This window comes from Vitis vinifera, chromosome 19 (assembly GCF_030704535.1).
Source record: "Vitis vinifera cultivar Pinot Noir 40024 chromosome 19, ASM3070453v1".
Classification (NCBI taxonomy): Eukaryota; Viridiplantae; Streptophyta; class Magnoliopsida; order Vitales; family Vitaceae; genus Vitis; species Vitis vinifera.
In genome coordinates this window covers 5,325,392-5,349,793 of record NC_081823.1, presented here as the reverse complement: position 1 = coordinate 5,349,793, position 24,402 = coordinate 5,325,392, and the positions used below count along the sequence as shown (strand labels likewise).

General features: G+C 30.9%; 3 protein-coding genes across 3 annotated transcripts; 1 reads left to right on the top strand and 2 right to left on the bottom strand.

Annotated features, from left to right (window-relative positions):
• The first annotated feature begins 923 nt into the window (after positions 1–923).
• On the top strand, positions 924–1,769 carry LOC104877576 (uncharacterized). The gene has a single exon (XM_010646096.1). It carries the CDS (start codon positions 924–926, stop codon positions 1,767–1,769), a length of 846 nt encoding a protein of 281 aa, XP_010644398.1.
• A 1,507-nt stretch (positions 1,770–3,276) lies between these two features.
• Positions 3,277–4,305, bottom strand: LOC100265822 (probable histone H2A.2). Its single transcript, XM_002282759.5, has 2 exons — positions 3,842–4,305; positions 3,277–3,722 (listed from the first exon to the last, which is right to left on the bottom strand). The coding sequence occupies exons 1-2, from the start codon at positions 4,028–4,030 to the stop codon at positions 3,504–3,506; spliced, it is 408 nt and encodes a 135-aa protein (XP_002282795.1). The 5' UTR covers positions 4,031–4,305; the 3' UTR covers positions 3,277–3,503.
• An 11,355-nt stretch (positions 4,306–15,660) lies between these two features.
• LOC100250297 (protein DESIGUAL 2) lies at positions 15,661–18,877 on the bottom strand. Its single transcript, XM_002280105.4, has 3 exons — positions 18,712–18,877; positions 18,345–18,547; positions 15,661–16,182 (listed from the first exon to the last, which is right to left on the bottom strand). Exons 1-3 carry the CDS (start codon positions 18,805–18,807, stop codon positions 15,963–15,965), a joined length of 519 nt encoding a protein of 172 aa, XP_002280141.1. The 5' UTR covers positions 18,808–18,877; the 3' UTR covers positions 15,661–15,962.
• Positions 18,878–24,402: the final 5,525 nt, after the last annotated feature.

Genomic DNA, 24,402 nt, shown 5'->3' with positions numbered 1-24,402 from the left:
ACTGTTTTTTTTATAGTATAATTATTATTTTTTCAATTATTTTTTAAATTAACTATTGGATAATACTTATTTTTAAGAAATATTTAAAAATATAAAAAATATATCTAGAACATCTATTTTCTTAAAATCTATTTTTAAAATTTATTTTAAAAATCTTTCCGAAATCACCCTTAAGACCTATTTGATAACTATTTTAAAAAATAATTCTAAAAAAATAGCTTTTGAAAATTGTGTTATGATTTTTATAAAAAAAAAAGTCTGTTTTGGAACGTAAAATATTTTTAATTTACTTTTAATATTTTAAAAAATAATTTTTATATCTAGTATTTTATTTTTATTCATTCTATATGTTATATAATTATTATTTAAAACATCCCTCCAAAAACAACATAAAATAGGTTACTATATTTTCTATTTTTAAAATAATTTTTTTTGTTATCAAACATGTTTTTGTGTATTTTTTATTCTAAAAAAGAAAAAAACTATTCTAAATAACAGTTCCAAACATTGAAAATTTCTTGAAACCTCACCGAATGATGGTGATCAACTTGGACTTGTAAAATAATATCGAAACTAACCAGAACAAGTGAAAATTTTGGATTCGATTCTGGGTCTATTGGCATATATTTAGATTTGGGTTGTGTTTGTTTGATCAGAATGAAGCCCCTGTTTCCATCAAGTTCGATGCGAGAAAGGGAACACCCAGCACACAAAGGGTTGTTATAAACCTCCATCTCAACTCTCAACTGAAAATCGTTGGATTCTATTAGTTGTGTTCTTGAGAGAGTATTTACAAGAATCCTCTCTCTCTCAGTGTCCTCAGAAAGGGGTCTATTTCTCTGTGAATATGTGCTCGGACAAGGCCAAAGAATTGTCTGCAAGGTAGAAGAACAGCTCGTTATTGACCTTGTTACTATCTGGAAATGGATCCCTCTGCAGCTGCAATAGAACGGGAGCTACTGCCGAGACTCCAAGAAGATTCACCTCCAAGAAACCCCTCCATCCGATATCGTCACTATGCCCATCCTCGAGAATGTGCAAGAACTGTGCCTACTTCAGCCAGAGCTCGGAGAAGAAAGAAACCTAACTCTGCGGAAGCCCTAAAGGCCAGGAAAGAGAAGTCGAAAAGGAAGAGGGAGAAAAACAAGGAAGCAATTTCACTTCTGAGTGGCATTCTCTATTACTTCAAAAAGATGGGCCGATACCCTTTTGAAAATATGGTTACCATGAACCATTTCGTCTGCAATTTGCCTTACATTCATGGTAACCCAACCGAGGTGCGTAGCAAAATCGAGAAGCTGAGAAAGAAGTACAAGAAGCTTTGGAAGAAACATGGCGATAACCTCATGATTATGGACCCCCTCGGTCACGAAGCATTCCAACTGTGGAAGGAAATATGGGGGAAAAAACCAACCGATGATCAGCAGCAGCCGCAGCAGCAGCCAAACATGGATCTGTCTGAGCAGACAAACAACTATCTGTCCATGTATCCTTTCTTGAAGGAATCAATGCAGTCTGATCCGAGCAATCTTTCTTTGAAAGTTTTACCTGAAGCCATTGTGAATGAGGGTCTGGGACGATTGAAGAGCTCCGAAATGGAGCAGTTTGATGGCGAATGGAGGGAACTACAGATGAAGGAAATAGAGCTGTATTTGATGCGGATCTCTACAATCAAGAACCAAACTCAGCGTTTACTGGATATCGTTACCAACTATCAACCTCAGGGTGATGATGAGTCTTTGGATGACCAGGATCTAGATGAGGTGTAATTGTTTCAGGTATTTTCATCAAACAATCTATGGGTTTTCCAAGGCATCCTCTCAAGAATTTTAGAGTTTTCTTTTCTGTAAAAATTCTACTAATTCTCATGTAAAAATGTCAAGTTCTTCCCAAATGTTGTACACTTGTTTTTTCCTTCATTTCTTTTGTTCTTTAGAAATTTGAAGCTTTGGGCCTCATGGTGGTTTGTGGGTTTCTTGTTAATAAACATAAACAGTGGCATACAGTGGTGATATATCATGTATTCAAAAGATGATGTTGCTTCAATAATATTCTAAGAATTCTTGAATAACTTACTGCAAAATTTATATCTATTGTAAAGTATGTGTAATCCAAGAAAAAACCCTTACTATTTATCTTTGTTAAACGTGAATTCTTCTATTTTTTTAAAGGAACAAATGAGGAAGAAAGAAAACCCATATCAAATAATATGCTTTGAAAAACCATTTTAGAATCATTTTGTTAGGCGTGATTACATCTCTACTCCACAAAAATTTTGAAATTTTATTAAGAATCCGTTTGGTAATGATTTTAAGAAGCGTTTATAGTATATTTAACACTTGAATGATAAAATTTTTCAAGTATTAAAAATGCTTCCTAGAATCACTATAACATGGGCTCTAATTTGATTTCATCCTAACTTAAACTTGCTTCAACCACTTGAAGAATGAAATGTTTTCTTAAATTTGACAACAATGAAATGTTTTCTCAAGTTGAAGGTTTTTCCATTTCAACTTCCACACTAGATCTGTTTCATTTTCCAAAATAGGAAAGGAGAATGACAACATCACTAATGCATTATCCCTTACACATCCCAAATTTGTAAGGCAACTAGTGAGTTGATCTGTGCATTATAAAATGAATAGGCTACTCAAGAAAATGCATGATAATTCATTAACACATTGTCATTAACATTCCTGCTTATGACAGGTAGGTCATCCAATCATTCCACTTAACTGAATTGAGAAATCTATGCTTACTCATATATAGATCATTGTATGCATTAACTCCCATGGTAGCTTCATACTAGAATTAGGTAAGCACACCCATCCACAATCTCAATTGTTAGATATTTAAATTTGTGGCCACTTGCTATTCAAACTACTGAAAGAAGGTTAGGAGGGGAGGAGCATAATCTAAACGGAAACTGCACCACATTTATGAGCATGAATGAGTGACAAGTTCCCAATCATTTGTAAGAAGCTAAAAAGTGAGTTGGGTCCGACCCAAATTCTAAAACACATTTTAATACCAAATTTGGAAATTTGGAACGAATCCCACTTGGCATAGATCTTGAATTTTTCCATCAACTTCAGCACATAACACCCAAAGAGGTTAATGGAAGTGAGCAATTACCCATTTGGACAAAATCCATCATGTGATTTCACTTCTTTCACCTGTTTTTTTTTCTCTTTTTTTCAAAAAGATTCATCCCAATTTCGGGTTGATCAGGAACAAGATTTGAAATTGAATCGTAGAACCAAAAACCAGAGAGTATGACTGAAATTAAAATTTTGATAAATATCAAGAAGATGATTCCACAATTGGTCTGTTAGGAAACGAGAAAATAGAAGGATATTCACATTCATGTAACTAGCAAGCCCTAATCCTAAAACCTAGCCCCACCAACTACAAATTTCACCAACAAACACAACCGGGAAAACTCAAATCCTAAATTTGAAGAAGCCACTGAGATCCCGTTAAGAAAATTCTCCATCTCTGATTTAACTATCGTCGTCACCGCCTGAGGCTTTTGACGATCCGCCGGCCTTCTTCGGCAGAAGAAGGTTGTGAATGTTGGGCATCACACCACCGTTTGCGATCGTCACATCTCCGAGCAACTTGCTCAGCTCCTCGTCGTTTCTCACCGCCAATTGGATGTGTCGTGGCACGATCCGAGTCTTTTTGTTGTCCCTTGCGGCGTTTCCGGCCAATTCCAACACCTAAAACATCAAATCAGTCACAAATCAGTCATAACCCTAACCCTAACCCTAACCCTAACCGAACCAAACCCAACCCTAGATGTGGGGCTTCGGTGAACTTTAAGGAGAAGATGGTTTACCTCGGCGGCTAGGTATTCGAGGACAGCGGCCAAGTAGACGGGAGCCCCGGCGCCTACACGCTCGGCGTACTTACCGGCTTTGAGAAAACGAGCGATACGACCCACAGGGAATTGAAGGCCGGCCTTACTACTACGAGATGTAGCCTTCTTGGCGGCGCCAGAACCTAGGGTTTTGCCTCTGCCTGCCATTAATGGACCGTGTTGCAGAGCTTCACAGATTTACGAAATGAGAGAAACCGGGAGCTCGGTAGAAAGAGGGAGAGGCGATGGAGGGTTTGGGTGGAGTTTCGCAGTTTATATAGGGTCTGGGGTTTGAAAACCCACCAATGGGAAGAGAGTACGCGGATTAAGGATGGTAGCCGTCAGATTATGAGAGAATGGACGGTCGGATAATAGCCAGTGACGCTTCCATCAGGGTGGGGTTGGAGAGTGTCACGTGCAACGACGTCGTGTGAAGGGTGGTGTTGAGGCGGCTGTGTAACGAAAGTAATGAGCGAGTCTTATAGAGTAGATTGGAGTGATAATTAGGTGTCCGAAACCATAAACCTAGGATATCATCGAAAAACTAACGTCAAATTTCAAGAGATTTGACAATTTTCTTCAAATTTAGAGTTTTTTTTAATGCAATTCTAACGACATGCTTGGGGATTTTAAAAAATAAATAAATATTCTTTTTAAAAAATATTACAAAAATATTATTAATTAAAAACTAAATATAAAGTTATACTATTTTTTTCCGAAAAAGATATATTTAGGGATTAAAATGGGACAAATTTTTTTAGTTACCTACACCACCCCGTTCCTATTATTTAAAATTTGGGATAAGTCCGACTATTGTCTTGTAAAATATTTTTAATTTCTTTTTCATTAATATATGTTTTTATTAAAATATATTATAAAAATATAATATTTATTTATTTATAATTTATATTTATTCTTTATAAAATTTAAATTTTAAAAAAATGTTCTAAAAATTCTCATACCCTTTTGCCCCCTCTCACTTTTTTTAAATTTTTCTTTAAGGATGGAAAAATAATATGTTTAAATGATTTTGAGGATGGGATAACCCATTCCAAGTTCAATCTATTGTCATTCTTGGATATATTAAAAAATAAGTTTACCCTTTTAATATTAATCTCATTTTTTCAAAAGATGAATTCATTTTTTTAATATTGAATTGCCTTTTCAAAATATGAGTTAACTCTACTCGGATTCAATTTCACACAAATTACAATGATTTTAGAATTATTTTTGGTAGAATAGGTTTTTAATATATAATATGAGTATTTGCATCTTCACAAAGGCATAATTGATTTTCTTTTTAATATTAATACTTTAAAATAAATAATGGCTAATAATATTTAATTTAAAAAAATTTAAGAAAAAGTAAAGATTAATTTTTATAAATATATAAATAAGCCAAAAAATTTCAATGTACACATTTACTACTCAATTATGAATAAAGTATTTCAAACCAATTTTATCCAATCTACCATTAATTGGTCACTTTTTGAATTTTAAATTTTTCTTGAAACTTAATAGATTTATTAAAGAATCTAAAACCCTAAGTCTCATAATTAGTCTCATTTGATTCAAAATCTATTTGCATGGTAAGAAAATATTTAAAAATATAGTTTTGTGAGAATGACAAATAGTAAAGCAATGATTCATTCTATATTTTTTTTTGGTTTATTATTTTCTTGTATTAATTAGTTTTATTTTTTTAGTTCCAAATTAACTTTTAAAATTACTAGATTCCTTATTAAAATTAAAGCATTAAGTCTTCTTTGATTTTGAATCTATCTTATTAGAAAGAAAATTTATAATAACGTAACTATATGTAAAGTAAAATTAACAGACTTGTTAACAAATCCAAGAGTTAAGTCTTTCTTAAATTGTAATTCATTTATATAGCGAGAAAATTCAAATATATATATATATATATATATATATATATATATATATATATATATATATATATATTTCCATGCAGAAGGGAAGCAATAAAGTCATCTTGGACTAGTTTTTATCCCTAAGTTTTCTATATTGATTGAATCACTTTTTAAAATTATCAATAAGGGAAGTAAATTAGGCATCAATTAATTTCTACAAATTGTCAATTAATGAATATTTTTCAACAAAAAAAAAAAATACATTGATAGGGATAAAAAAAATGCAAATGTTATATAATGTGATTTAGTGTTGCTCAATTGCACCTACATTCATGATCCTTAAGTTTCAATCAATTTTAAAGTTGCTCTATCGTTACGAAGAATCCTCCAAATGCAAAGCTCTTTTTAAGTATAATTGGTTTTTAAAGTATCAATCACTCTTTACAATCCCTCATAAATAAAATGAACTCAAAATCTTTTGTTAAGAGAATACATTTGAATCTGAGTAGCAATAAATACAAGGGCTAGCTATTGAACATCAATAATACAATTGAAAGTAGTAAGTCTCCAACAATGTAATCAAGAATGTTATGCAAATTTTGTAACATTTGCACTTAATAGAGTATTTAAGCCTTATAATAATAAATAATAATATCATAAATGAGGTTCAAGAGCATTTTATATTAAATATAAGCCGGAAAGAGATCTAAGCCTTATAACAATGAATAAGAATGTCGTAAATAAGATTCAAGAGCCTTTTATGTTAAGAATAAGTGAGAACTAGCCATTAGATAGTAATTTCTATTCAATTGATTAATTGATCATCAACCACCTAACTAGTCATTAACAATAAATACTTTTTGCAAGTGACAGTTGTTATAAAGGCAAACTAACCGATTGATCAATTTTTAGATCCCCAAACGTTTGTTTTCTAGTCACTACCAAAGGAATATTTTCTTTTTGGAGAATTGCAATAGTACAAATCATTAACCGGTTAACCCATCGTCCAAACTATTATCTTTTAAAATGAGTCTTTTGGAAGTATTAAGCAACTCTAACTTGTATGCCTATATATATATATATATATGCTTTAAGAATATATTTTTTCCCTAAAAAAATCAAAAAAGCAAAACCCTTTGCTAAGGGTGATTTTATAAAGATTGATTTGTTGTACAATGGGTGCTCTTCAATTTTTATTTTATTTTTTTTAAATTATAAGTAATTTGTTTTTGAATTTGAAGACTTGTGTCAACTTAAGGGAAATAATTAAATATTAATTCTTTATTTTGCTATAATTAAAACTTAATTGAGAAACTTGAAAAACATTACACTGACTTTAAATGAAACTTGAAAAACATTACATTAATTGAGTAACTAGTCATTACTTGACAAATTATAGGTAATTTGTAATATGAATTTTATGATTTTAGTGTTTATACTGTTGATTTTAAATGAAGAATCTATGAAAGTTTATGAGGTTTAACTTCATTGAAAATTGAATGAATTATGAAATAAAAACAATTGTTGCAAGTGTAAATTTTGATTCCTATTTTGAAAATTTGTAGATTTATTTTAGATTTACTCATTCTCTAAATTAAGTGATTTTATGTTATTAGTTTCATTTTTAGTAAGAATTTACAAGATAATTTTATATCTAAGTTTTATTTAGATATAAGAGAAAAGACGAAGAAAAAAAACACATTTTGATCATATTTAATTTATAGTGAATTCATTTCTCATTTAAATGGTACAAAATTAGATATAGTTTGATTTATTTTTAAGTTAAGAATAAATTAAAATATTTAAAAATGATTTGATTTTGTTTTAAATGAAAATTTGAGTTCATTGTGTTGTAAAAAAGTTAAAGGTTGAAAGAGAAAAGAGAAAAAACACTAGTTTCATTAAGATAAAAGTGGGAAAAAAAAAAGGAAAAAAAATCACTTTTCCTAATAAGATGGAATTATTCTTCCATGAGTAATTAAAACTCATATTATTCTATAATTTCAAAAAACTAATAATGCCTAAGGTTATAAGTGATTTTGTTATCTTAATCATTTATGTTCTCTTCAGTTTTATAAAATTATAATTTTTTTTCATGCATACAACAATACATTTATTTCTATTAGAGTCTTGTTAAAACATTGAAGTATATATTGTTAGCCCAAAGGTTCTCTTAATTAGGTTTTGATAATAACAAACCATGGTTAAGTTACTAATTAGTTTGAATTGTAAAGAATCTCAGGTATTAATTTGGAAATTCATCAAAGGTTCTAATGGATATAAGATTAAGACGTTTGGAAGACCTTTAATCATAGGAAACAAATGTAAGATGAATGTATGGATGCACTTAGGTTTTACGTATCATTTTATGCATCTTTGGAAAACTCGATTTATTCCTTAAAGTTACAATTTCATTAAAACCCAAGTTTTATCAAATGTACATTAGACAAAACATTTCAAAATTGGCATATTAATTTACCTAAAGACCTTGCCTAAGTGTTAGAAGAGAAAAAAATAGAAAAAGATTGGTTTTCATGGCCAAAATGTTGAACCGATCTAGGCATTGGGCCAATCGGCCAAGGTACCGGTTGACCGGTTCCCTGGTACCGGTTGATCGGTTCCCTTTGCCCGGTCGAGGAGTGCAAAAACACTTTCTATCTTCCAGTAGCCTTCCTTTCCCGGTCGATCTCCAGTCGAGGTTTGGTCGAAGCAATGGTAACCTGCCAAAGCATTAAATACTCCAACGACTAGTGAACCGGTTGACTCCGAGTTTGACCGGTTGACTCCGAGTTTGACCGGTTGAGACTGCTTTTTGTTTTTCTTAGCTCTAGAGGTTAGAAACCTATAAATAGAGAGCTTCACTTCATTTATGAAATATAAAACACTTACATTTATTTGTCTACCCACTTGTTCTTGCCTTAAAAGCTCTAATTTCTTTCTTGGTGCATTGAATTTTCACTTACATATCCTTTTGTGCACTTTTTGTGATTTATCCTAGCTTTGATTTGTATTTGAGCTATCTTTGAGTTAGGTTGAGGGATTCATTCTTGTAAAATTGAGTGTTAAAGCCTTCAAGTGAGTTAAATCTTGAAGAGATTGTGTAAGAACCTATTGGAGCCGGAATCCAAGTGTAAAGGAGATTAGAAGCTTGGTTGAAGTTTCAAGTTAGTGGAACCCTCACTCAGCTAGGAGCTTGAGGAGAGTGGACGTAGGCAAGGAAGTGTCGAACCATTATAAAATCTGAGTTTGATTTCTCTAATTCTATCTCTTTATATTTGCTTCTATCGTGCTTAAATTTGTTGTGTTCAAAAAGAATTTTAAAAATCCAATTCAACCCCCCCTCTCTTGGGTGTTTTTCTCATTTAAGATTAACCTTTATTTTCTCATATATTATTGGGTAATTATCAAAAAGACATTACAAATCAAATGATACCAGATGTGCAACTCAAGTCCTATTATTTTGAACCTTGGTTTCATTCCCTTGTACCACATGTAGAGTCTCATTACTTTGTACTTTTATTTGCTCGTACTTTGATTTTATTCATTTATACATTGATTTTATTTATTTTTATTTTAATCTTATTACATTTCATTGAACAGTCTATCACCATATAATGTCAAGAGTCTAAATTTTAATTTTAATAGGAATTAATGCCCTATTTTATCATTTTCCATTATTTCTTACGAGACAGAAAAAAGAAAAAAGTATGAAAGTGATTCAGAAAAGTATTCGACAACTTTGCCTTTTCTTTGAATTTGTTTTTAACAATAATTTTTTGAAACCGATAAATTTGATATCTTGGATATGACAATCGAACATGAGAAAAAAAAAATTCTTAATTTTTTTTCTTTTTTAGTATGTTTTGGAAACCATAGCTTTAGAGTCTTTCAATTTATCATTCTTGAATAAATAATATTGTTAAATTACTTGTGGTTTGAATACAATTTTTATTTTTATTTTTGGAAACAAAAAATATAAATATTTAAATTAAGTTCTAAAATTTTATAAATATTAAATATATTTGATAATTTTAATTTGGTTTCTTATTTTTAAAAATAAAAAAGACAAAAAATGATTAATAATACTATCAGCCAATTTTTCTAATGATCATGTATGGGTCACTGGGGTTAGTTTTTCTATTTAAAAATTGTTTTAAATTTTAATAAAATTAAAAAAAAAATTGTCTTTACTTTTAAAATTTTTGTTACCAAAAATTGAAAACAAAGTATAAACTGATTGCAAAATTTCCAAAATTTTTAATAAATTATTTTAATTTCATATCATAAATTAAGGCCATGTATCACCTTAATCAAATCTTTATATGATGGAGCTTCTTACACTATTAGTCATAATCATCATCATTTGTATTGCTTGAATGGATTATAACTAGATCGAGTTTTGCACATTACTAATTAAAATCATTATTCCTTCCTCAAATTAATCACCCTTAATAATTATTATCCTTTTTTTTTTCTCGATTGAGTTAAGGTTATGATTAAGAAATCGTTTGGAACTAACTTTGAGAGAGATTAGAAATACTTAGAGAGCACTTTCTTACAGAGATCGGGTGTTTGACAAAGTTTTAAAAAACATAGAAAGTCATTTTTTAAAAATTACAGAATCATTTGAAGTAATTCTTAGACAATATAAGTAATTTTTCAAAAAATTATATATATATATATATATATATATATATACACACGCCAAAGATACTCTTTCAAAACACTTTTTTTTTCTTTTTTTTTCTAAATTTAAAATTGCTTTCAATAAAAGCACTATTAACAAAAACATTTTAATGATAAAATGAGCCCTAATTAATTTGAACTCTATTTACCTTTCATCCAAATAACTAAACCTAAAAATGTGTGGAAAAAACCAGTAGAAACATGCTATCAAGAGAAATATGATATGTCAAATTGCTTAAAGAATTGTGTCAAAAACACCCTAGGTGTCGTTTGGGAAAAATATATATATAAAAACATGTTGTCAACCAAAAAATAAATAACAATTTTATGTTCTTAAAAATAGAAAATATTGTGTTTTCAGATAATATTTGTTGGAAATCAAGCCAGCATCCTCTGTTTACTTGCCTAATTAGTGTAATGTACAGTCTTTATTATAATTGATTTAGGAGTAATTCTAGCAAAGTAGTTTATTCACTTTCCATGTAAGAGTAGTTTATTCACTTTCCATGTAAGAGTAGTTTATTCACTTCCCATGTAAGAGTTTATTCACTTTCCATGTAAGGGAAATTCCATTCCGGAATTGTCTCATATCTGTAGGCTATTTATTTATGCTTTCATTCATTGTAAAAAAAAAAAAAAAAAAAATCATAGAATGAATTGAGGTGTTCTTCCATAGTTTGTCTTCAAATTCTTCATATTTTTCTTCAAATTCTTCATGGTATCAGAGCAGGTTTAATCTTGTCTCATCGTCTTCATCTTTAGTCAGTTTTTTTTTACTCAATTCTATTCTTCTAATTTATGCCTAAATACGCCACAACCTAAAGCTAGCCCTTTTAATAAGGAGCAAATGGAGATGCTTTAGAAACTACTGTCTCCTCTTTTGTCAGTACAATCACAAACTGGCTCATCTTCCAACCAGGTCATTGGTTCCGGAACCTTGGCTCACAAAGGTAATTTTTTGAGTGCCTTCACTGCTGGTAAGAAACGTAAAAAACCTTGGATAGTGGACTCAGGAGCATCTGATCATATGACGGGAGATGCGACAATTTTTGATACATATAGCTCATGTCCAAATAATTTAACAGTCCGAATAGCAGATGGTTCACTATCAAAGGTTGCCGGAACAGGTTCAGTCGTGCTATCAAGGGATCTTACTCTCAACTCTGTTCTCCTTGTTCCTAACTTGGACTGTAATATATTGTCAATTAGTAAACTCACTAAGGAAAAGAGGTGTGTTACTAATTTTTCCTCCACTCATTGTGAATTTCAGGATTTGGATTCGGGGAAGACGATTGGCAATGCTGAGGAATGCTCTGGACTCTACATCCTTAAGGAGCGCCACGATCCACAAGAACAACCTCAAATGACAGTTAGTAGTAATTCTTTTTCGGTATCATGTCAAAATAACGATAGTGCAATTAAGTTGTGGCACTATCGCTTAGGTCATCCAAATGTTATGTATCTCAAGCATTTATTTCCTTCATTATTTAATAAAAATCCAAAATCCTTTGAGTGTGAAATCTGTCAATTATCAAAGCAAGTCCGGTCTCATTTTCCCATTCAACCCTATAAAGAGTCTAGTCCATTCTCAATGATTCATAGCGATATCTGGGGTCCGTCAAGAATAAAAAATGTAACTGGTACTAGGTGGTTTGTCTCATTCATAGATGATCACACTAGATTAACTTGGGTATTCCTCATGAAAGAAAAATCTGAAACGATTCAAATTTTCAAAAAATTTTAAAAATATGATTCAGACCCAATTCCAGTCAAAAATACAAATTCTAAAGTCTGATAATGCTAGGGATTATTTCAACTCCATTCTAGGAGAATTTCTAGCACAAGAAGGGATAGTTCACTTAAGTTCATGTGTTGATACCCCACAACAAAACGGAATCGCTGAAAGGAAAAATAGGCATTTGTTAGAGGTGGCTAGATCACTAATGTTCTCCATGAATGTTCCAAAATTATTCTGGGGGCAAGCTGTCCTTACGGCAGCCTACCTCATCAATAGGATGCCGTCTAGGGTACTAAAATTCCAAACACCTTGTCAAACACTCCTAAAATCCTTTCCGACTACTCGTCTCATCTCCACCGTCCCACCCAAAATTTTCGGGTGCTCTGTCTTTGTTCATATCAATCAACAACATAGAAGTAAACTTGATCCTAGGTCACTCAAGTGCATCTTTCTTGGGTATTCTTCAAATCAAAAAGGGTATAAGTGTTACTCTCCGGTCACAAGAAAATTCTACAATTCAATGGATGTCACCTTTTTTGAAACCCAGCCTTACTATCCCAAAAACGATATTCAGGGGGAGAATTCAACTCAAGAATATCAATTTTGGGATCTTGAGTCATTCAGTGAGTCACCCATCACCACTGAAAATCACATCCCTCCAGAGTCATTTAATCAACCCGAGTCCATTGTTGACTTGTGGGATAAGGAGCACATCCAAGAGGAAACGGAGGAAAGAGCACTTTCTCAACAAACCCATGAGGCAGAACCGGGTCCTAATCCAAGCAAACTTCCAGGTAACAACGCTCCTGATGGTACTGTTGATTCCGAGTTAGAAAATGATATTCTTAATATGCCCATAGCTTGGAGGAAAGGAGTTAGATCATGCACTCAGCATCCCATTGGAAATTTTATTTCTTATGATAAGCTATCACCTACGTTTCGTGCATTCACTTCTAGCATCACAGATATACAAGTTCCTTAGAATATTCAGGAAGCTTTCAAGTATCCTAAGTGGAAGGCGGCAGTCGATGAGGAAGTTCGGGCGCTGGAAAAGAATGGTATGTGGGAAATTACTGACCTCCCAAGAGGTAAGAAACCAGTTGGGTGTAAGTGGATTTTCACAGTAAAGTACAAGGCAGATGGTAATGTGGACAGGTATAAGGCTCGGTTGGTCGCCAAAGGATTCACCCAATCCTATGGCATTGACTATCAAGAAACTTTTGTTCCAGTTGCCAAGCTCAATACTGTTCGTGTACTTTTATCCTTAGCAGCTAATCTCGATTGGTCGCTTCACCAACTTGATGTGAAGAATGCCTTTCTCAATGGTGACTTAGAGGAAGAAGTTTACATGGACATTCCTGCTGGACTTGAGACAACATCAAATTTCAACAAGGTTTGCAGACTCCGAAAATCCTTGTATGGTCTCAAACAATCTCCCAGGGCCTGGTTTGAACGGTTCACTAAGGTAGTGAAAGGGTACGGATTCGTTCAATGTCAATCCGATCACACATTATTTGTGAAACACTTCCCAGAAGGGAAACTGGCAATTATCATTGTATATGTGGACGGCATAATTTTGACAGGTGATCATGAAGAGAAAATTGACTTACTTAAAAAATTACTGACAAAGGAATTTGAGATCAAGGATCTTGGAAACCTCAAGTACTTTCTCGGAATGGAGATTGTTAGGTCAAAGAAAGGTATAGCAGTCTCACAACGCAAATACGTTTTGGACTTATTGAATGAAACAGGAATGCTAGGATGCAAGCCAGCAGAAACACCTATGGATACAACTATCAAACTGGAAAAAAGTGATGGAAGTGCGCCAGTTGATAAAGGAAGATATCAACGTCTTGTGGGGAAACTCATCTATCTTTCTCATACAAGGCCAGACATCGGCTTCTCCGTTAGTGTGGTAAGTCAATTCATGAATAATCCAACCGAAAAACACATGACTGTTGTGATCAGAATATTGAGATACCTCAAGATGACACCGGGAAAGGGTCTCTTCTTTCAAAGAACAACAAAGAAAGAGATTGAGATTTTTTCAGATGCAGATTGGGCAGGTTCAGTGACTGATCGGAGATCAACTTCAGGCTATTGTTCATTTGTCTGGGGGAACTTGGTTACATGGCGAAGCAAGAAACAGTCAGTGGTAGCCCGTAGCAGTGCTGAGGCAGAATTTCGTGCTATGGCACAAGGTATCTGCGAGGGAATCTGGTTGAACAGGCTGTTAGAAGAATTACGGGTTCCATTGAAGCATCCCATGGTGTTATACTGCGACAATCAAGCTGCCATCAGTATCGCTAAGAATCTGGTTCATCATGATCGAACTAAGCACGTGGAGATAGATCGACACTTTATCAAGGAAAAGATTGAAGAAGGAATTTTCAAAGTCAGCTACACTCCGACAAACTGTCAAACGGCTGACATTCTCACAAAAGCTCTTGCTCGAGTTAACTTCGAAGATCTGACAGAAAAACTTGGAATGATCAACATCTACAACGCGGCTTGAGGGGGAGTGTTGGAAATCAAGCCATCATCCTCTGTTTACTTGCCTAATTAGTGTAATGTACAACCTTTATTATAATTGATTTAGGAGTAATTCTAGCAAGGTAGTTTATTCACTTTCCATGTAAGAGTAGTTTATTCACTTTCCATATAAGAGTAGTTTATTCACTTCTCATGTAAGAGTTTATTCACTTTCCATGTAAGGGAAATTCCATTCCAGAATTGTCTCATATCTGTAGGCTATTTATTTATGCTTTCATTCATTATAAAAAAAATAAAATAAAAAATCATAGAATGAATTGAGGTGTTCTTCCATAGTTTGTCTTCAAATTCTTCATATTTTTCTTCAAATTCTTCAATATTTTTGTAGTTATTTTCAATTGTTTTCATTTATTTGTTGAAGGGTTGTTTTAAAAAATAATTATACACTTATAAAAGATGATTAAGAATAAAACATTATAGATAAAAGTTATTTTTAAAATATATTTAAAATCAAAGAAAATAAAGTAAAAAATATTTCAAATTCTTAAATAGACTTTTATTTTACAAAATATCATACAACTTTTAAAAACTATCCTCAAAAACTATTTTTAAAACTATTTTTGAAAACATTCTCCAAATAGAACCCTATTTACCTGGATGACAATACTATAACAAAATATGCTAGAGCACTTAGGCTATATTCGGTTTTTGAAAATTTTGAAGTAAAATAGAAGGGAAATAAAATAGAAAGAAATCTAAAAGAAAAAAAAATTAAAATAAAAAATAGATTTAAAATTAATAAATCATTTTTATATATTACTTCAATCTTATTTCACTTATTTTCCACTATGATACAAAATATAAGAAAATCCCATTTTTCTTAGTGTTTTTTCTTTCCTTAATAATTTTCGGGAATCAAACATAGCGTAAAGTGTTGAATCAAACAGGAATAATCTAGGCCAAGCTTTTGTTAAATGCAAAGCCAAGGTTAGGGTAAAAACTCCAAAATCTTCAAATATGGAATATAACTCATATAGTTAATTAACTCAGCACAAATAAAATTGGACTACAAAAAAAAATTTACAATGCATGGGATGTTCATATGCCACTTCAAACGATCACCACCTTTGTAATCTCATCAACTCCCTGTTTTACTTCAAACCAAAAAATTTATATGGGAATGGGATATCATGCTGCATTTCACACTAAGGTCTGTTTGTATCATCCGGAAAGAAAGAAAGAAAGAAAGAAACCGGGAAGAAAATATCATCATCAACCTTGCTTCACTAGTAAGAAAATCCATGAAAAAGCATTAAAGATCCAGGCCTTTCTGATCGCTTGCATCAATCTTCCCTTTTCCAGGTGCAGTGATGACTGAAATATAAAAGCCGAGGCAGAAGAGGCTGTGAATGAAACATAATATCCCGCCGGTGGATAGGAAAGGATGGTGTAAAATGGCGCATGAACTTGTTGTTTTGTAGTTCTCTAACATCCCTATGATCAATGTGGGGAACCCGATCGCCATTGTAATCCTGAGCAGTGAACATGGAGCTTTTTCTTGTCAGTATTCATGCTATCAATTTCCATAATTTGTATCAGAACTCTAGTATAGACAGAAAGAATGAAGACGATTGTGATGGGCTATATAGGATGAGGGTGGTCCAAATGGCAGCCGCTGGGCTTTATATTTTTTATTAAAGGCCGGAGTTTTTTGGGCCGACCTTGGGCCTGGGTTTTGGGTTTATTAAATCTCATTACAAGGTCCACCCACGGTGTGAGACTCGGTAAGGAGAAAAATGACCCAAAGAAATAATGGAAGGCCGTTGATGGAATGCGCAAATGTACCAAACATTAAGGCCATCTTTTGGTTCCAGAAATTACTAAGAAAAGAAAAAAAAATGGTAAAGAAAATAATTTTCTTATATTTACTTTCATTATAAAAAATAAAAAAGAAAATAAAATATAATTAAAATTAATTAGAAATTTATATTTTTTAAGTTATTTAATTTTATATAGAAAAAGAAAAATAGGTGAAACAAATTTAAAATAGTATATAAAAATAATTTATTAATTTTAAATTATTTTTTTATTTTTCTTTACTTTTTCTTTTCCTCTCTTTTCATTCTTTTGTATTTTTCTTCAAACTTTTTGGAACCAAACATAACTTAAGAGTATATTTGGTTGTGGGAAAATGAAAGGAAAAGAAAATATAAAGGAAAAAGTAGAAGGAAATAAGAACTGAAAAAAAAATAGTAAATTTAAATTCAATAAATTACTTTTATATGTTATTTCAAATTCATTTTACTTATTTTAACTCAAAAATTAAATAATTTAAAAATATATAAATTTTTAATTAATTTTAATTATATTTGATTTTTTTATTATTTTTCATAAGATCATTTTTTTTAACAATTTTTTTCTTTTTTTTACTATTTTTCCAAACATATTCTAAACAAATTAGTTTTTCAGGTAAATTATTTGAAATATTTAATAATTATTTCTATTAAGATTTTCTGTCAAACAAACACGTGTACATTACAGCATGAGTTTTGTTTGTGCCTACAACCACATCAACTTTCTGTTTAGTCCCACCTGAGAATCCTAGGTGAATAGATTATTAGACATTTGGATATTCTCTGTAATAAAAAATTAGTTTCTAAAATTTTGAAATTTGAGGCAATAATTTTTTTTGGGATAATAGATTAAAATGGATGAAATCTTTGACACTTTAAAAAATTAGGGTGTTTGTTTTTTGGTTGAATAGAAAAAGTCAAAATATTTGACCTATTCAGCAAAAAGTACCTTGTTGATATTAACCAACATAATTAAAATAAACTTGTTATAAATAAGTTTAGTTTAATTATATTGATTTGTGTCAATGAATTACTTTTAGTTGAATAAAAAAAGTCAAATATTTTTAGTTTTTTCTATTAAGCTAAATATTTTGATTTTTTCTATTCAACCAAAAAACAAACACCACCCCTTCAACTTTTTTCAACCTAAAGAATATTAATTTTTGACAAAAATGCCTTTATTTTTTCCTGTAAAAGCAATATTTTCTTTTAAAACACACATATAAATAATGAAAATATTAAAGGGTATTTATGTCAAAAATATATTATTCTTCAAGTTCAAATACAGAGAAGCTAGGTTTACAAATTTGGAATGTTTTTATCATTTTTAATCTATTAATTTTATTTTATTTTAATATTTTAACATTTTAATAAAAAATTTATATATTATATAAAAATTATCATAGCTAAAAATAGAGAATAATAAGAAGTGTACGGACTGGCACTAAAAGATCACTTTTGAACGTGGGAGAGATGTTGTATTTGTATACAATTATGCAACCACAATAATTCTTAAGCCAATTATTAGATATGGTTAAATTAATTTGGCAGTCTTGTCTTGAAGCTCGCATCTTTATGAGATTATCTTCTACTTGGATTAATAAATGTGACATTATTGGCATATCCCAATGTTCCAAACATGTCTTTTATATATTTATAATCAATAATTAAAAATCTATTTAATATTAATTTTAAAAAACGCTTTTAATATTTTTAATATTTAAATGATAAAAAATTTTAGGTGTTATAAAAGTTAAAAACCCTTTCTAAAAGCATCATCAATCGGGCTCTAATCAACCTAAGATTAATGAAATTAAAAATAGATATAGAAGAATACATACCATGAGAAAATGAGGAAAGCAAATGATAAATGCCTATTAGTTCTTGATTTGTCTAGCTGATCTGCCAAGAAAATGCACATGCAGCCACCGAGCACGTTGGCTACAAGGTGGGCTAGAGCCAGCAGCACAGACGCAAGCAATCCAAGCTTGAAAGCTTCATAGCTCCCTTTGCACTCATATACCCACATCCTCCTATGTTTCACCTGTTCATACAAACCAACCCCAAAAAAAAAACAAAAACAAAATCAAATCTATGAATCCTGCAACATATCGTGCTTGAAACCCTAGCAAGGTTTCAAATGAAAAGTTAGACAGAAGCCATTTTTTTTGGGGGGGGAAGAGGTGGAGGATGGAAATGAAAACATGCCTTGTTTAGGGCAAGTTGTGCTTCAATGCCTAGAATCCCAGCAGCAGCATCCATTACTAGGACCGAAAAACATACAAAGGCGCATATTTTTGCCATTTTTTCACAACTGTAGGGCTGCGGAACAGCATATAATATAGAGAAGAAGATGAAAATGAAAGAAAGTAAACATCACTGATGGGGAGTTGGCTCACTATAATATACTAGTGAAATGAATGGGTTGGAAAATAAGTACTTGCAGAAACAACAAATAATTGTCATGCGATGAATGGAAAATTCTACGATGGTACTCATCTCTATTTTTTCTCTGAAGTACTTACACTTCTTGGACAGATCAATAAGGAAAGTATACATGTAAAGTTATGATTCATCATTGCTTTTTTTATTGGATGGCTGAGATTAACTCCTTCGTACCTAACCTATCTATGTCTACTTCACTTGAGATTCTATCAAAAGCAGTTCTCATAAAGGCAGAACCCTATATTTCAGCACATTTTGCTAGTGTATGAGAGAGTGATTTGATGAAGGAAGTTCAGCTTTCTTTGTCAATACAATCACGCATGATTTTTGATCTCCCTCTCTCTCTCTCTCCAGCCTCTTCATTAGCTAAATGCTATATTTGGTAGTATTACTCTCTCTCTCTCTCTCTCTCTCTCTCTCTCTCTCCAGCCTTTTCATTAGCTAAATGCTAGATTTGGTTGTATCACATTTGTTTCTTATATCTTTTTCTTCAGTCTCTTTATTAGGTGAAGATTCTTTCCCGGTTGGTGTGGTCTGATTATTAAACTAAATCTATCAATTCCCCTTTTTTTGGAATTTTTCACAATATATGGTAACTTAATTAATTTGAACATGAAGCACATGAATCATGGGATGAGTCCAAAATGGGTATGAGGTTAATTAGCTTTTTAGCAGCACGGTCACTAGGAAATTAATGTGGCTCATGATTTTAGATCTTTATCATGTAGGGAGGGATTTGGAGCCTGAGGTGACTGGAAGTTGGACTGTTCTCCAAAGTTTCAGTCCTATACTCTGTAAGACTTGGTTTTGTCAAGGTGTTTGTTCATGGTTTCTGAATCTAGTTGTTGTGTATTGGATAGTTTTTAAGTTTGTAGGTGGGGCTGATCCACATTGATGGTCTAAATTAAGATGTTGGTTAGGTTGGATACATATATAGGACAAGTTATCCACCTTCTAGGAAATGGGTGCCCAAGTTTCGAGGGAGGAAGCGAGACAAGTGATTAATGTTGGGTACGTGATCATGCTCATAGACATCGTCTTATATGATACATAGGGAGACATGCTCATCCAAGGAGAATCTTGAGAATCTAGAGGTGATTTTCATAATTATTAGATGCCTTGGCTAAGAGAGAGGAAGGAAATTAATTTTAGAGTGTTTTCTTATATATATTTTTGTTAGAATTATTCTTTATTATATAAAATTTCAAAATTACCAAAATACACTCAACTTTACACTTCGGTAATAAAGACGAGTCGTTTTTTCTTTTAAATGCATATGACTTCCATATAAATATGATTTTATGTGAAAGAAAGTCTTTTAATAGTCACTGTCTTATTAAGAGTTCCTAACATTAAAAATTGATTTACGTTGATTTTTATAGTCATTTTAAAAAGTGTTTTTAATTTTTTTAACTGTTAAAATTTTTTAATTTTTAAATATTAGAAATGTTAAAAATACTTTACAAATTCACTATTAAATACATTCTTAGATTGAAACACTCTTAATCAATATGCATTGCTTTTAATTATTAATAATGCTTCCGTTTGAATAATTGAAAATGATTCAAGTTAAGGTGCTTTTAGTTTATAAAGCCTTCTTAATAATTATTTGATTTGAAATATGTTGAATAACAATTATTTGGTATTTGAATATAATTAAACAAAAGGAATAATTTGATGGCATTCTTAGTGCTAAAATGAATAAACCGTTTTCCGGTTGTACCTCGAATCATCCCTCATTGTCCTGTGTGTCACATGAACAAGGATGGAGGGCAGAGAGTGCTCTTGGGTGGTAGGATCGAGTTCCTTCTCGAGTTTTTTATTATTATTTTATAGAATCCTAGGCTCCTATCTAGTTATTAATTAATTAATTAATTAATTAATTTAATTTAATGGGACAAAATAAAAATTTGGCCACATCTGCAACATATTTGACTTTGCACCCCTCGTTAGCCCATATGGGGTTCTGTGTATATTGTTTTGGCTACAAGAATTCCCACCGGGCTTATCCAAATTTTGTTGTTTCTTTGGGAAGGTTTCCAAACAACATTAATTCATGGAAACTGTATGAGAAGGACGTGGCACCAACATTCCTCCGCCTTGCCAAACATTTTTTTTTTTAATTTTGTTTTAATTTATTTCATCCCTAGGAAGTAAGATTGGTAAGAAGACAAATTCCTCTCCATCCCATCAGTTTATTTAAAATAATTTTCATTTCAGTCTCATTAAAAATATTAAATGAGGTGATGCAGGATGAGACGGGTATTTGAATTTTTCATATTCGTCATGTTTAACTTTTTTTAATAAAAATTATTTTTTAAAAACATTATTTTAAAACGTGTTTAATTATATTTTATAAATAATTAAAATATTATAATTTTTTATAATTTGTTTTATTAAAACTGTTCCGTTTATTTAAAATAATTTTTATTTCCGTATCATTAAAAATATTAAATGAGGTGATGCAGGTTGAGACGGGTATTTGAATTTGTTATATTTGTCATGTTTGCCATGTTTAACTTTTTTCAATAAAAATTAATTTTTAAAAACATTATTTTAAAACGTGTTTAATTATATTAAAATAATTATATTTTATAAATAATTAAAATATTATAATTTTTTATAACTTGTTTTAGTGAAATTTTTTTATTATTAATTTATTTTATCTCTCTATATATATATATTAAAAATAAGAAAATAAAATTTAAATTAATTTAATTTTATATATAATTAGGAATGGCGTAAGTTCTCTCTAGCCTCTCTCTTATTTTTAAAGAGAGGAGGGAAATAAATTTAAAAAAAAAACCACCAACGATGACAAAGTGGCCTCTTAAAAAATGAAGCCCGTTGGCGTAGTTGCAGCCCAAAATTTGCAACGCAGTCAGATTGGGCCATGACCTAGCCTGGACCCAAAGCCCATTGTCGACTCAAACGAGGCCCCACATTTTCATCTGGCCCCTGCTTTTCACTATCCCACCGCCACCGACTCAGAATAAAGGCATTGTGTTAAGAAAAAACCATTTAATTTATTTTTTATTAGCTTTTTAAAATTATTCAATATACTTTCATAAAGAATAAATAGAGAAAATCATATTTTATTTTTAACTTTTCAAAACATTTTGTTTGAGAAATAATTAAAAACTATTTTTCAAAATTATTTAAAAAATATATATATATTTTTAAATTAAGTTTGAAAATGTTGCAAATCAAACTTAATCTTTGGTTTGTTTTACCAAGGAGGATCCATAAAATTAATTAATAAAAAAATAAAAAAAAATGGAAAACCACCCACTTGTAAATGCATATGAGTCCATTTGGGTAAATGTGAAGTGGCAACAAAATTGAAAGCTAAAAGGATCATGTGCTTGCATTTATGGCCTAATCTACATACAACCTCCCTTCCTCCTTCCATGGCTTTTGCTCCCCACATTTTCCTTGGATTTTAGAAACCCAAGAATTGTAATCAAATTCCTTTCACATCACTTTTTCATGGACTTGCCCCCATCTCCACTTCACCCTTTTAAGGTTCATTCTAATTCTAAATTCCAATATGTAACAAATTTATACATCAATAATCACCCCAAATGATAAAAAAAGTGCTTTTGGCATTTCTCTTTTTCACCACTTTTTTCTCCTTTTCAAAATTGAATAGAAAAGTGGACATAGAGACTAGTGTTCAAAGCTAATAATATCCTCTCCTTTTTCGAAAATACCACTTGTCTTTGAAGTTTGGATTCCATTATTGCTTTTGCCCTCTCACCTTCCATTTAAGGGCACATGGATTATGGGCACATCCAAACACTTTGAAAGAATTTGGGTCCACACATCCAATTTTACTTTACTTTGGATAGGGGATTCAATTGATATAGTGTAGTATCCACTAGTCTAGATTTTCATATGCTCGGAGTTCTCTTCTTCACTTCTTCCCTTCTTCCCTTGAAAGCCACCTTTTGTACTAAAGGAGAATGTGTGAAAGCTCCATCTCTGTTTTTACTTACTTTTCTCATATATGATGGATAGTTTTGTAGCATTTGATCTCAAGGCTCGCAAATACTTCAATATCATGGTGTATATACTCATTTTACTTGTGGACTAGATAAATATGATGGATAATTTTGTATCATTTGATCTCAAGGCTCACAAATACTTCAATATCATAGTGTATACACACACTTTATTCATAGACTCTATCGAAGACATGATCAGTATTCTTTGTATTTAATGAGTCCACAATCAATATTCTAAATATAACTTTTATATCAACCATAGAAAATAAAAAACAATTTTTTTTGTTATTATTCTCGTAAGATTATCTTCTTTTTGTTGTATAAAATATAGGTCTTGTTTTAAACTATAACATAATTTATCTATCATTTCTGAAACAAACCAAGAAGTGGTACAAGGATAATGAAAGAAAGGAAATCAATTAGGTACTCATCATTCTTAATTTCAATAAAATTATGAAATATGATCTTTAAATGCAAATCCTTAGGTTGAGTTGTTAATTTAAGTTAACAAATTTGTTCCACTTATCATAATTTAATATTTTTTAAATTAATTATATTTTATCTTTTATTAAATATTTAAGTTTGTTATATGATCAACCTAAAATACCATAGGTAAGTATAGAGAAGTAAGGAAAAGATTAAGAGGGTGTTTATTTTTTTTAAATTTTTTGTTGAAAGTAATTTGCTTTTAAACTTTCGGTTATTTGTTTTTTTACTTTTTTATAATTTATTATAAACTTTTTGCTGAATAGAAAAAGTCAATACTCAATGGAAAAAACAATATGTTGATTTTTTTTTAACTTTTTAATGCTTAATAAAATATTACAAAAATAAACAACTTAATACTTAATACTATTAAACATTAAAATTTTATTTAGAGTTGAAGTAAAAAAACCAAACATCACCTAAGTTGAAAATACCATAAGGTGCTCAAGACATAATGCTCTAAAATTCTGTACATAATTCTTTTCATATTTTTAAGAAAATTCTAAATTTCGTTCATTAGGTTTTTTATCCTATAAATACTATGCCATAAGGGTTGTTTTTTTTTTGTTTTTTCCTTTTATGCAAATTTTGAAAAAAAAAAAATGGATTATGTCTTATGCAATTAATTTCTCTTCTCCTACTCTAATTATTAAAGATGACCTAATAATAAAAACTTTAGGCCAAAAGGAGTTACTACCCCTGTTGGTACTTCAGAATCAAAATTTGCAAACTTTAAAGCTCAATTATTTAGAACAATAAGCTTTTATTTCAATTGCTAAGAAGATAAAAAAAATTAAATTAAATTAAATTTAATAGAAATCTTTCCACTTGTTTGACAAATAGTTTGGAAAAAATATGACTTAAAAAATTAAAAATAGAAGTTATGAAAATATCACTTCTAGTAGAAGTTTTATTTTAGGCTGCATAAAAAATTGTTTCATATTTAAAAAAAAATTATGTC

Bases quoted from the DNA above. Each gene is read 5' to 3' on its own strand.
- LOC100250297 (XM_002280105.4), bottom strand. From the start codon at position 18,807: ATGGCAAAAATATGCGCCTTTGTATGTTTTTCGGTCCTAGTAATGGAT. The intron at 18,548-18,711 runs GCATGTTTTCAT...TTGTATGAACAG, and splicing joins CACAACTTGCCCTAAACAAG to GTGAAACATAGGAGGATGTG. The intron at 16,183-18,344 runs GTATGTATTCTT...TTCACTGCTCAG, and splicing joins GCTTTCCTCATTTTCTCATG to GATTACAATGGCGATCGGGT.
- LOC100265822 (XM_002282759.5), bottom strand. From the start codon at position 4,030: ATGGCAGGCAGAGGCAAAACCCTAGGTTCTGGCGCCGCCAAGAAGGCT. The intron at 3,723-3,841 runs GTAAACCATCTT...TTGATGTTTTAG, and splicing joins TCGAATACCTAGCCGCCGAG to GTGTTGGAATTGGCCGGAAA.
- LOC104877576 (XM_010646096.1), top strand. From the start codon at position 924: ATGGATCCCTCTGCAGCTGCAATAGAACGGGAGCTACTGCCGAGACTC.